This window comes from Dermacentor silvarum, chromosome 5 (assembly GCF_013339745.2).
Source record: "Dermacentor silvarum isolate Dsil-2018 chromosome 5, BIME_Dsil_1.4, whole genome shotgun sequence".
Classification (NCBI taxonomy): Eukaryota; Metazoa; Arthropoda; class Arachnida; order Ixodida; family Ixodidae; genus Dermacentor; species Dermacentor silvarum.
Window position 1 is genome coordinate 93,726,284 of NC_051158.1, and position 14,204 is coordinate 93,740,487.

Below are 14,204 nucleotides of genomic sequence, written 5' to 3' on the forward strand. Positions count from 1 at the left end.
ACCGATGCGTAAAATAGCGCAAAACGCTCACATCTTTAACTGCTCGTTGAGAGCCAGCCGCGGCCAGCCACAATATCCGTTTAAACACAAGTAGGCACGCACACACCAGCAAACACACCAGCAAACACAAACGCACACACAAACGCACACACACGTACAGCCTTCATTTCCCAGGAGAAATGCTGTCGCTGAGCTACGCAGCAACAAGTGGCTCTGCGCCAGGACACGTACCTGTTGTGCGACGATGAGCAGTTGGTGTTGATGAGGTGACCGTCTGAAACGGAACAGGACAAGGAAAATTACGATATTGACGTGAGAGCGAACTGTGGGAACGAAGGGGACAGTTCCCACGCCAGTGTGACAATTCGACGAGGAAAAGTTGCGCCGCAATTAATACGACCGCGCAGACTCGAAGGGCTCTTTGAGAACATCCCGGAGGACGAGTGCGTTCGTAAAGGCTTCTTTTATTCTTGAGGCCGCGCTGTGCAGTGCAGCGCATCGCTTGACGCACTCAGCGTATGTATTACGTTTCCGCTGCCGAGTGGCCGCAACGGACGCGATGGTTACGACAAAATTGTGCTGGCTGAAATCGTTAAATTATTTTCGATTACTAATCCCAGCGTGCGGCTCCCTTTTCAAACGAATATCCGTCACCTTTTCCTGTCACTCCCTCTTATTACTTCTCATCTTTTTACTTGCAACTACAAGTTATGCTATATAGTGGTGGAAATGGTTCGCACTTCAGATAAGCGGGAAGGCGGTCATCTGAAGCCTACTGTGTGTCACATGTGCATCCTAGATGCCTAACCAAGAAACAGATTATCTCCAACAGCAAGGTTATATAAGCATGTGCACTGCTTCGTATCATCTTGTCTGAAGCCTCTTGACCGTCATATGTCTAATTACGCAAAAAAAGAAAGAAAAAGTGGGAAAAGAGACAGAGGTGTGCATCAAAACCTTGTAGATTTTTTTTTGGAGGGGGGGGGGGGGGGCACGCACACGTCCCCGAAGTTCGCAGTATGTGCGCCACGTTGGCGCCACTTCGTCAACGTGCAATTAAAGGGGCAATTGCTGACAAAGAGCACGGACGTCAGCGGCGCCGTAGGCAAAAGAGACCTGAACTTGTTGTCGCAAGTGATTACAGTCACACTTTCATGCGCAGAGTGTCAAAATTTTTGCGTCCCATAGTTCATTCTGCGGTTCATATATCAGCCTATGTTTATGGCCACTGCAGGCCGCAGGCATCTCCCTGCGACTCCAATTACCCCTGTCTTGCGCTAGCTGATTCCAACTTACGCCTGTGGATTCCAACTTGCATATATATATATATATATATGTGCAACTTGAAATCCACAGGCGTGCGCGCGCGCGCGCTGCAGCGTCATGAGAAGTCCCAGTATTGGCCATGACCTTAATGGAGTTGCGAAACACTTATAAGGTATACCGGGTGTTTCAACGTACGCGTCCCGCATTTTATAAAGGTTGCCTGTGGCAGGTGGCACAATGCTAGTTCATGAGCTGGTCTATACTCAAAGAAGCGGACATCAGTTGGACAAAAAATTGAAATGCATAATCGACTAATGAGCGAAAATTCACTAATTAAGTCTCACTCATTCACTCAAGTTCTTTGTCGCACCCAGCACTTTAGAGACCCACTTTTTTCGCTTGCAACAATTTTGGAATTTAGAAATGGAATGCACTGCTGTCTACAGTGGTTGATGTTACGTTCGGTCAAGTTTCTGACGCTATGGTTAGGACTCTTTAGGGCTTGGTATTTTTTTGGGCACCTTTCTTTGAATTTATGTAGCTCCCAGGGAAGCGTGCAGAATGCTTTCTTCTAAGCACTGATGCTCGAGTACGATAATAGGTTATTACGTACACTAAAAGTTGGCTTGTAAATGAGCATGCAAACAAGCAAACAAACAAACAAGCACGACTCACTTGTCTTGAGCTGGTACAGCGGGTCCGCCGCATCCGTGAAGAAATACGTCTGAAAAAAGCAGAACAGAAACGCAGAAATGAGAAAAAGAACGGATGCGCTCCGCGTGAAATTTCACAGTTTTACATGTAAGCGATTGCCGAAAGAAACGGACGACAACTTCTCGCGCTAGGTCATGCAACTTCTAAAAAAATAAAAAAAAAGTCACGCCCTCAACCACGCAAAACCAAACTGAGCTCGCCATTAGAATCGTTTAAGACAAAACTGTGCCCGTGACGGTACTTCCAAGAAATGAAAACGCCAGGGACATATTTAGTACGTCAATCCGACAAGATGTTTGGTCTTTCGTGTACCACACACTGCGAGGGTTGATCACGGCTAAGTGTCATTCAGATTTATGCTAATCCCCATCAGCTGCTGTTTGCATTTCGGCCTTTCTTGTTAAGGGTGTAGTGTATAAACATAAACAATGCATGAGGTTACGCGTCGCATAGGATTAAAATTGACAATGTGAGCATCGCATTTAGTTTTAACGCATTATAAATAACCGCCGCACGGAAGCTTCCATTCACACTGATTCCAGCATATGTGTAGGATATGTACGTTTTTTTTTTATTCGTCTGATCTTTCGTTTGTTTTTAGTTGTTATATATTTTAGCCTCTTGTTGTGTCGCCTTTCAATCATCTGGTTTTTAGTGTGTGTTTTCAGTTGTGCCCCTGATTATGCCAGCTTTCGTTGAACCCTCGACTTCATACCTCGACTGAAATGGCGACACCAGAAGGCAGCTGACAAATTGAATGGCTACCGTGAGCCATAATAGAAAAACAGCCGCCTAGTCAGCATCAACTTTCTCAGAACAGAGCCATGTCGTAAACAGGGAAACACACACACACAAAAAAAAAGCATGGACTCGCTTGGTCGGTGGGGCAGTTCTTTTTTCTGTTCGTTGTTTTCTTTATTACTGCTAAATTCAAAGGAGAGCCTATAGTGTTCGCAGAGATCGAATCACTCACCAAGCCATTCCAACATCGAAAAACGAAGAAAAAAAATAGAGACGGTGACATCGCGTGTGTCCGGTGCAAAGCGAGACAATTAACATTCAGCGCGCGGCGGCGTTTACCGAAGTAAAATATAAATAAAAGAAAAAAAAAAGAGCAAAGAGAGGAAGACAGTGACGGGTGTGTGCAATACCCGATAAAGCACTGGTCCGGACTTTTCTCGCCGGATTACAGTGAAGTCCCGGGAATATATTTTTCTAGTTTTTCTTTCTTTTTTTTTCTCTCTCTTCTTTTTTTTTTTTTCTTCTTCGGGATGTCGTTGCAAAGACCAGAAGCATACGAGACAAGAGTGACCGATCGTTTAAGAAACCAAGTCGACTCGTTCTTCGAGAGCAGTATCTTGTTCTTCCTTTCCTTTCTTTTTTTTTTTTCTCTCTCATTTTGTACTGGCCTACCAGCGGGCCACTCTTTCGAGAAGTTGCCGCGTACGTGGACCGTGGCAGGATTGAACAGGTTTGAAAACGCCGGAACTGCAACTGCGATCCTCCTCACTGCTGCATCTTCGTCCACGTATATGCGATGTGCACGTCGTTTGCGGCCCCGAAAGCTAGCAGAGCAGCGAGATCGCACTTCTCTCTCTCTATCTCTACATCCTGAGGAGGCAATAGCTATTCAGAGAGAGATACACGCACGAGAGACATCCATTACGCGACTGCAGAACAAGCTTAGGATATACACGGGCGCGACACATGGCCGGGGATCGAAGGAGCGCTTCGCGGCGGCTCCGGCGTTTCGAATCGCACGTGATTCATCACCAAATTGTAGGGAGAGACAAGATTTAAAAAAAAAGAAAGATAAGAAGAAGTAGAAGTTCATGATATAGAAAAGGAAGCGCAGTATATATATAGATAAGATCGGTGTGGGCATTCCAGCACGATTGGAGAGGGCGGATTGTCGCACGGTTGACCAGTCCACCTAGTCGGTCGCGGTGGTTCGGCGATCGAGGGTTCGTTGAAAGCGTGCCGCTAACAACGCGGTTGTCCTTTTTCTATAGGCACACGCAATATCTTTAACTGCGAGGCTTTTCTTTCGAGGAACCCGCATGGGTTTCCCTTCTAGCAATTGCTACGATTGGGGTGGACGTCAATTTTCCATTTAATTGCTTCTCTCCACCTGGCGGGTTTTCGCTGAACTATTACGTCAGTACGTTCGAAGGGCACAGAAAATGGAGAGGTGAGTTTGGGGGATTTCTAGCGCGGTTAGGTTAACATAGGCCAATGCAGATGCTGCTATTATATCGCATGCATAGCAACACGGCTCAGAACAAGCGCGTGCTCATAGGCACGTTAGGCGTGCGAGCTTGTGTGGACGATTATATATAGCCATGTAGGCGTACCGGTTATAACGCACTCTCGTATAACGCAAGCATACACGCGTGCTCAAGAACAGCACCACAATCGGAGCGGGCATCACAAGGGTGAGGTGGATAACGGTCACAGCAAAACAGCAGTAGTAAATTCGGGAATATACTATAGTGCGCAGTGATAATGCACGGCGACACAGCCGTCTAAAAGAACAGTGCTATACAAAAGCTCACGTCTTCGAACCAACCCCGAGGTGGCCGTCCCTGCTACTGCGAGGGGACGCTGCAGTCTCGTTGTGCCCCGACTTGTTACATGCATGCTTCCCTTCTCTCGTAAACGCTTTCATCGTAGAAGGCACCATAAAAAAAAAAATTAACTAAACTGACCAGTATCGAAACCAATTACGGCACAAACCTATTATCAGCGGCGCTTCTTCATTACGCATGCCACCGTCCGACGAACGAGCACGCAGCGTTCCGTAAACCGAAGCAACAATTAAAAACGACCAACGCCGGAGCACCTTGATCGGTCAGCGCATTCCTCCTCTATCAGCCGAACGGCTCCTTTAAGTGCCGAAAATATGGCCACTTCGAGCGTATAATCCCCGTGGCCACCCATTTTTTTACGCAGGCACGCATCGCGACCATCGGGGGACGAAACCAGCGACCGAGACGGAAAAGAACGAAGCAACAATGACGAAGCAGCTCTAGCAGCCGATAGAGATTGAGAGAGAGAGAGATGGCGAAGAAGGAGAAGAAAGAAGAGCGGGGCATTATACGAGGGTCCAACTAACGAGCGCTAATGGCGCCAGATAGCTGCGGACAACCGAGCGGGGGAGGAGGAAGAAATTAAACGATAAGAGCGATGGCGGCAGCCAAAGCCAGGAAGGAAGAAGAGGGGCGAGACGGTTTCGGTAGGCGATAAGGGCGCGGTGTCCAGTGGCCGCGGTGTATAAATGATGAAACCAGTTTTTTTTTTTTTTTTTTTTTTTTTTTTTTTGTCTTGCGGCCGATGCGGCCGTTAGGCGGAGCGGCTGTCGCCGCATTCCATCGCGCCGGTCAGCGAGAATGCTACGTGCGTTCGTTGTGGACGTGCCTGGGTCTCGCACCCCCCTCCCCCCTCCCCCCCACCCCCTATCACTTTTTCCCACCGACGCGAGAAATGCCGAAGACCGCAGAAGCCTGTCTCGTATACACATAGTGTATCGCCGCCTTTGTATATTAGTGGTGTAGCTTCAAGGTCTCTGGAGCTTCTTCAAGTAGCTGCACGATCAGGCTGTTTTCTTTATTTCTATTGCTCGACTGCTGTGAAAAACGGACAGAGATAGGCCCCTTCTGTTTATGTGGTTCTAGAGGGGGGCTATACGAATTCGTCACACGTCGTCCACCAACCGCGACGATCTCTATGGGGATCTCCGGGTTGCGCGACGAAATGAAGAAAGAAAAAAAAATGCCATTCAATCTCGACAGTGCCATGAGAAATATACAGGCCACACCTTAGTCTTTCCCTCTCCCTCTCTCACAGACACGCGCTTTCCTTTTAACACGAACAAGCATAAAATAGAACACGCGGTGTGTATACTGCATCGGCTTAGGCACCGGTACGCAGCCAAGCGCGAATTGTAATATATGGCGAGAACACGTAAAACACCGCCACCATCACCAGCCCTAAATAGGTCGACTGCAGGACGATTTCCACTTACCATTTCCCTGCCACTCTTTCAACAATCACGTATATACCCCAAAAATTTCTTAATCTCATCACGCCACCTATAATCGTCTGTCCCATTTTGAACGCGTTTCTCTTCTCGTGACCCCATTTCGGTATACTCTAACACATCAGTGAAAGTGATATCGGTTGGAGATGTGTCCTGGCTATCGAACTGGCATGCCATGTGCTGGGTGGGAAATATGACGCACACATCAATAGGAAAGGGAACACTTCATCTGTCTTGAAACAGCGGTATCTTGTAGCCGCGAAAGTCAGAACACCTCACTAACTGCTATTTGGTATGATGTTCAGCTATTGAAGAATCCCGCTCACGCAACTTTTTCTTATCCCGAGCATATCCTCGTCATCATTTATTGGACCCTTAAAGGCCCCATGAGCGGCATTACATAAGGGGACGGGGGGGGGGGGGGGGGGGGTCTGCATACCTTAGCACTTTACAAGTGTTAGGTGTTTATCTGTCCTACGCACTAAATGGCCTGCGCTCCTCCAGCTATCCCTCCTAATATCAATTAGAAAATCAGCTACCCACGTCTGCGACCGTCTTCCTATATCTCTTGACGTATAAGTTACGCCTATCTTATTCCCTTATACACATTGGTCACTGCGCGGTCCTTAGCTTGCTTTCAATTTGTTTAGAAAGTGGCGCACAAAAGCAATTTCGCGAAGTGTGCAAGGCCGACGCATGTTACATCTCGGTGACTACAACGTAAGTAAAATTACGGTGTCTAGAGTGAATGCAACCAGTACAGTGCAATGAAGTATATTTTGTTACCAACGCAACAACTTATATGACACGCCAAGCGTTGAAGAAAACGCAGAATGTATTCTGCAATCCTGCTAGAGTAGAAAAGGTGCTTTGCTTTCTGCTGCTTTTAGCAAGGTATACTTATAGGTAAGTTTACTGGATGAAATTGAGCTAAAAGGTGTGGCGTTAGTAAAGCAACGGTAAGTAGGATATATTTACAAGAAGCATACATATCGCGACTAATAGTGCAAAAAATCTTTTTTTCTTGTTGCTATGCGACCTTCTATCTGGCCCTTTATACAGTGCAACTTCGTAATTTCTAGTTGAGCAAAACGCCTGCGTTTCAGCACGGCCGTTGATACGTTGAATACGTTGATCACTAATCATCATATGCGCTGTCTCAGCTTTCGTTGATTACTTCATTCAATGACTGCTTTGGTTTACGTGCCAAATCAACTTAAGTTGTAGTGTATATAACATCCAGAAACTCCACTGAAAACTTACAGATATAAAGCAAGGAATTAGAACGTAGTAAGAACCGGCACTCTCCGTAGTAAGGGACTCCGGATTAATTTTGCGAACGAACGTCTTCTGTGTCGAACGTCTTCTGTGCGGCGTGGCCGAGAATCAAAGCCGCGACTTCGCTATCAGCAGCAGAATGTCATGGCCAATGACCACCGCAGCAGAGAGAGCTCCCGATTAAGCTTTGACCATACGGGATTCTTTGACAGGAAGCTCAGCCATCTTTTACTCCACCTCTATCGGCGAGCGACCGCGGCGGGTCTGCGTTTGTAGGCCTCGCTTGACGTGGTCCTGTCGACTGCGCCAATCGTGGCATCGCGCACTCTCCGGCGAGCAACAGCAAGACCACCGCCGCAGCAACATAAGGCGCAGAAATATCCGCTTCGGCAGAACCGGACGCATGGACATCGGCTCCACTGCCCGCACGAAGTTTTATCAGGTTCGCTTGTCGGACGGCGTTTTAATGGACTGGTCGGTTGGGTGACGGCGCTCCGATAATGGGGGCGCTTGGGCGGACACGGGGACAAGATGCGGCCTTTTGATGGGCGGCCGATTTTTTTGAAATCGCCGTCGCTCGTGTAACGACCCACGCCTGCCGAAGCCGAACAGCAACGTAAGACCTCCGCCGAAGCAAGAAGTACGTATCTTCCAACAGAACAGGCGGCTTGTCGAGCGCGCCTTCCTTGTGTAAGTTTCGTCCGCGTGTAGAGAGTCTTGACGTACAGGCTTCCGAAATCGTTCTGTCGTTTGAGGCGCTCGGAAGTTTCACTTAGGAATTTCTTATCTGTATACTGTTTGACGTCTTCAGATGTCGCATGGAAGGTGGGGTGTCGTAACGTACACGACAAATGATTATGGTTCAAAGACATTAGTGCTATGTACTGTCGTTTTCATTTATTGTTTTTGAGATTCCGCGGCAATGAATTATCCCCGCTGTCTCCACAAACACTTGACAACTCAAGTAATACAAGACAGCACACGGTAAGGAATGGTACCGAAATGCATTTGAAAAAGAAACACAAACATCTTGACAAAAGCATAGGTGAAATTATGGTCCCAAGGGAAACACTGGCTCACACAAACTTATGTTCTATATACGTCTCCCCTTGTCGACCATTAAAGTTCAGCAGAGCGTCAAATGCGCTGTGGGATTGCTATGCATTACGGATGCTCGAAGTCAAGGACAGATATCTCTAGCGGCTATAATGAAAGAAGTAAATACGTCTGCGTTGCATAATATTCACGGGCGGCCAGCAATAACAAGCAGCACTTGACGTGGCGCAGCAGAAGCAATAAACAGGCGACTTCCGCTGACGTCAGTTACGTCAACGTTGCCGAGTTCTACTTCATAACAAATCCTATATTTACTCCATGAGCAATCGCGGTGGCTGACTCATTCCTATTTTGTTTCCCGTTCACATCGGTACGGTCCTCGAGGATAAACAGGAATCTTTGGTGCACCAACAGTGAGATGCTGACAAGTTTTCAGTATGTACACATGTTAACGCGTGTTGAGCGGGGTCATCTTCAACGTCTGCCAAATATAGCGCCACATATGTACGTCACTATACTGTGGTCAACAGAACAACTATATACTTTTCGTTTTTATCAAAGATCCCAGGTCTATAGAGGCCGTAGTCTTACTGATTTCATCTGGTTTGACCACTCAATGGGACGTACAATACAGAGAAAATTAAGTTCAGCTGCATTTGTAAATTAAGCTTCTAGAATAGCACAAAAGCCACTCTTGTCTACAGAGGAGGTTGTAAAAAAAAAAAAAAAAAAAAGATGGATGACGACACCGCCTTGACGTTCCCGCACAAGATCGCCGTGACGTCATTAATTTTGGCGGCGTCTGCTCAGGCCTGTGTACTATACACTGTATACTAAAGGAGCCAAAGAATAAGCTTACGAGTTTCAAAACCATTTACTGCGCCACAACGACTGAAATACGGGAAAAATACTTCGAAATCCGTGACGCCTGCACTGACATCACCGGCGCTTTAGGACCCGCCTTGGTTGCTTAGTGGTTATGGTTTTGCGCTGCTAAGCACAAGGTCACGAGATCGAATCCCTGCCACGGCGGCCGCATTTCGATGGGGGCGAAGTGCAGAAAACACCCGTGTACTTATATTTAGGTGCACGTTAAAGAACCGCAGGTGGTCCAAATTATTCCGGAGTCCCCCACTACGGCGTGTCACATAATCGGATGGTGGTTTTGACACGCAAAACCCCATAATTGTTCTTTTTTTTTAACCGGCGCTATAGGGTATAGGCGCAAAATGTTCTACATAGGGTGTTTAAGAGTTAAATAAATTACGATGATGAACTCAACAGATCTCATGCCTTTCCATGTCCCTTAGATCTAGAGATTCGAGACCAACGGAGGAAAAACGGCGCGGCATTTCTCTCGCGCGTGCAGGGGCCCAGCGCGACGTCCGTTTCCCGCCAAAAAGCGAATACCGCGTGCTTTCGTAGCGTGCGACCGCCCTCCTCAAGTATCGAGCGCGCGCGCGCGCCAAATGCGCGAAACAAAGGGCTGGGAAGGCGCGAGCGCGCCAGACGCACACGCCCCCCTCTCCCGATGGCTCATATCGAGATGCCACGAAACGCGTCACAACCACAATCTCTCTCTCTCTCTCTCACGCGCGCGTTCGTCACGCAGGCCGCGTGAGCGCCTGTCGATCTCAGCGCCCACGTCCTCTCTCTCTCTTTCCAAGTGCACGCAGGCAGGCATGCAGGCAGCGGAGGAAACGCGACACCGCTGGGAAGAACGCCCGCGGCAGTCAAACCGCACTGGATGTAGACACACCGACGCGGCAATGGCGCGACGACTTGGCGCGACGCGGTATGACAGAGGGAGTCCGCTCTGGCAGTCGCTCAAACAAAATGCAAGCGCATGACAAACGCCTGCTGGCGCTGCGTCGCTAACCTCCTCCTTTCCCTTCTCTCTCTCTCTCTCTCTCACTTGCAGTATCGAGTGTCGGGGAGCCAATGCGGGGGCGTGAGATACGCGCCTTTTTTATAGGCGGCATATATATACCGGCTGTAAAAAGGAGTATCTTGAACACCGGCTGCCCGTATATTGTCGCTAGGGCCTGCGCGACAACCTGTATTCCCGAAAAAAGAAAAGAAGGAAACACAATCTGATTTCCTTTCAATAACCGTGATCTGACCTTGTTTTTACATTGAACTGAATAAAGTAGAAATGAATTGCTAATTATCAAGTAAGAGATGAAGTCAGACTTTCACAGTAATAGTTGCTTGAGTGCCCATTACGGGGTTCCCTTTCATATTGGACCTGCCTGTGCATCGAGAACCCTTCACAAACTGAAGCGGGGGAAACGACGACGGACTTCGATGCTGCTTACACTATGCTGAGTAGAAATATGGCTGCAAAGCAACCTAGCGAAGTAAACTTGCCGTGCCGCCCTGCACGCTTGCTGCCGCGTGCGTTCACAATAGTTAAACAAAGGGGGCGTGGCGACGCGTAATGTAGGCGGAAGAACCCATACAACCACTGAAGTCCGGCTTTTTCTTCCCTATTTCACACGTCGGAGAAGAATCTTCGGCAAGTGAATTCTGACAACTTTCCCAAAATATCAAGTCTTGTCTCACGCCATGTAACACACCTTAAACTTCCTGCGTGCCCTTAAGTTAAAGAGGCAGCGCTCACTGCATCTCTGTCACTTTAAACTCTGGAGAGTGGTCGCCAGTGATTCTCGAACTTTTTATCTACTCTATATTTAATTACTTTTTATATTTTTATGTATCACGGACCCGTTTATCTGTGACCAAACCATGCTGGTACTATCCTCCGTTTTCTCTTTTTTTACCATTTTCTCTCTTACACGTACGAACGCGCAAACAGGCACATATGCAAATACCAACTGGCAAAGTTATACCCGAAGCCACTACTGTATATCATTGACCGTTCACGTATATGATGTAGATCAATGAAAAAATTCGGGCAGAACACAACTATACTATGACTATCCAAGTATAGTACCGAAACGCGCGTCCGAAACGCGCGTCATGCACGATGCGTGTGCTTCAGCCAGGCTCTACTCCCGCGTATCTCTCTGGGCCCGATGCGCCCTCTGGCGGCGGCGCCGTGAAGCCCGCGCATGCCCAGTGGCCCAAACACAGCGGCCCATGTAGGCGTCAAAGAGGTTTATTGAAAAGTGGCACATACCTACGTGAGCGGCCCACATATTAGACTGCACTACCTTCCGGATCGGCACACACTTTTGTGGGGATAGCTAGACAGCCGGAAAGAAAAGTGGTCCGGGAACGCTAAGAATGCTATTCGCATTAATACTCGCTTTAAAAGGCAAACAAACCCGCCGTGGTTGCTCAGTGGCTATGGTGTTGGGCTGCTGAGCACGAGGTCGCAGGATCGGATCCCGGCCACGGCGGCCGCATTTCGATGGGGGCGAAATGCGAAAACACCCGTGTACTTAAGATTATTTAGGTGCACGTTAAAGAACCCCAGGTGGTCCAAATTTCCGGAGTCCCCCACTACGGCGTGCCTCATAATCAGAACTGGTTTTGGCACGTAAAACCCCATAATTTTTTTAAAGGCAAACGTGGACAACGAAAGTGACAGTGCTTACGTAAGGTTCAAATGAACATGACAGTTGAAGCCTGAATCGGTTCGTGATTTGCACCTTATCTCCGACACGATCTTGATCACTGTGGAGAATACATGCAATACACCAGATTTGTCATTGCAACTGCATGGCAGTACGTTTTGTAGGTGCTTTAGAAATCAGAAGGCAATGCTCCTGGCTGGTGCGCCTCAAGACAATCACCCGCCGACCGATTTGAGTCGATTGTCTCGAGAAGCCATAGGGTTTCGTCGAACACCGTTTGAGAAACACTGCTGTAAGCTTAACGCCGTGACTGGATCTCGCAAGGGACCAGCTGCGCACGCGCACAGCAGTGCGCATGCTGTCGCTGAATAGATGACATCGCTTTAGAAAAGCAGACGTGGCAGTATGCGGTAACTTGAAGACGCCGTCTGCGCATCTGCAACTGGTCAATGAGCATACGGTCTCCATTTGTCCCAAGCAACCGAACAGACCTTGTTGAGGCGCAACGCACGCGCATAACGAAATTGCAGTCGCAGGAACCACCTGCCTATAGGTTTTCGGACAGGTGGCAATTGCTATAGCCATTCGACGACCGATGCAATCTAGAAATCAGCTCCGTGACGACTTCTGGAGTACGAGCGCCTTTATTTATTTTACTGCCACTGGGCACTAGCTGCGACCTGCGTTACTCCTGAACCACAAAGCGCAACCTAGTCAGCCTACAAACTACATTGTCAAGTATGAAAGCCACGCGTAATCAATGCAGCCAATTCGCGACGAGCACGGCACGGTCAGCGATGCGCGATGCTCGTCTCTGCCCACAAAAACCACCTGGCCCGTTCAATGAGCACCACGACCGGAAAGGCACTTTCCGGCGCGCGCTGAACGCGCACAGACAACACAATGGGCGATGCAGGGGTAAGACCACAAATCACCGCCGCGCCTCACGCCTATCGGCGCGACGATCGGACGCCACGCGCCGCGCATGCGCATTAGCCTTTAGCCTTCGAACCCTGTTAACGCAGCGCCCGTTGTCGATCTGGCACGCGCCATCGGCCAAGCGCGAACAACCGGATTCCGCTGAGGCTCGCCGCTTCAGCCGGCCGGCCACACGGCACACAAACCGGCCGTGAAAGCCGCCACTGCACGGCACCTGACGTTACAGACCGCATCCGTATAGAAGCAGCGCGAAAGCTGACCGCCGAAGGAGACGACGTACCACGTGTACCACGGTAACAAACCAAAACATTTGGCGCCGCGGTTCGCGCAACAGTTTCCGCACGAACGCTCCGAACCGCGGGCCCCCCTTTTACGGTATATACACCTTTTCTCGCATTCAACCAGCCGCCTATCCGAGCCTAGCCAAGCGAAACCAACCCTCGGCGCTGCGCGCTCCAATCGGGCGTGTACGCGTACTCACGCGCAACGAGTTCGAAATTGCGACGGCGTTACGCAACGAGCACCGCCCAGTTGATCTTGTATACAATCTCCGTGAGAACTCGAAAACAGCTGCGGAGAACGGCTTCCGCTACCGCGTTCGTGAGGGTATTTCGCGAGCCTCCATTGGCAAGCCGAGAGGGAGAGAGAGATAATACTCATTCACGAAGTCGACGGCACAACTTACTTTATGACAACAAGGTAGGAACGAACGAACGCACGATAGAACAAGCGAAAAGAACCCATTCAGAAATTGTAGGGGAGTCGACTACTCGCTGAAACGGTGAGCATTTGTAGGGTCTAGGCGTCGAAATCAGCAGCGACTGTGATGCGGTAGAGGCGGCAACGTGTATTGGTTTTAAGTTACGTTTTCACAGATCTTACGCTTGAAATGACGGTGTACCAAAGAGACAGGAGAGAGAGAGTGTGTGTGTGTGTGTGTGTGTGAGAGAGAGAGAGAGAGAGAGAGACTAAAAACAGCCGCAGGTTGAAGGTATATGTGCCGCAGACTCAAAACATACTCAGATTTATTCACAACACCACCGACCAGGATCGTTACGCCGAGCCAGACACGTGAGTCATCGCCGTGAGGCCAGCTGCTAGTGGTTTTAGTTCCATTTAGCACTTCCTCTTAAATGGCCATTCGAGACAATTTTCTTTTCGTGCATAATTCCACGCACGCGGAAAGCCCATAAGCGAAGGTGTCGTACATGACTGAGGGATGAGACACGTAAGTACGTGGCACAACGGCAGATCGACTCACTAGGTTTCCATTGTTAACGGCCACGAGAAATACGATCGGGCAGAAACAAATAATAATAATAAAGCGAAGGAAAGGCAGGGACGTTAATGAATCGCTTGGCTCTTCGCCA

The 14,204-nt window shown here is 48.8% G+C and overlaps 1 protein-coding gene across 1 annotated transcript in view; it reads right to left on the bottom strand.

Annotated features, from left to right (window-relative positions):
• Positions 1-14,204, bottom strand: part of LOC119453617 (fringe glycosyltransferase-like) — a 101,205-nt gene that overhangs the window by 49,070 nt on the left and 37,931 nt on the right. The window contains exons 2-3 of the mRNA XM_037715675.2: positions 1,942-1,990; positions 232-274 (exon numbers count right to left, since the gene is read on the bottom strand). Coding sequence (XP_037571603.1) covers positions 232-274; positions 1,942-1,990 — 92 coding nt within the window. The remainder of the gene's footprint in view (positions 1-231; positions 275-1,941; positions 1,991-14,204) is intronic.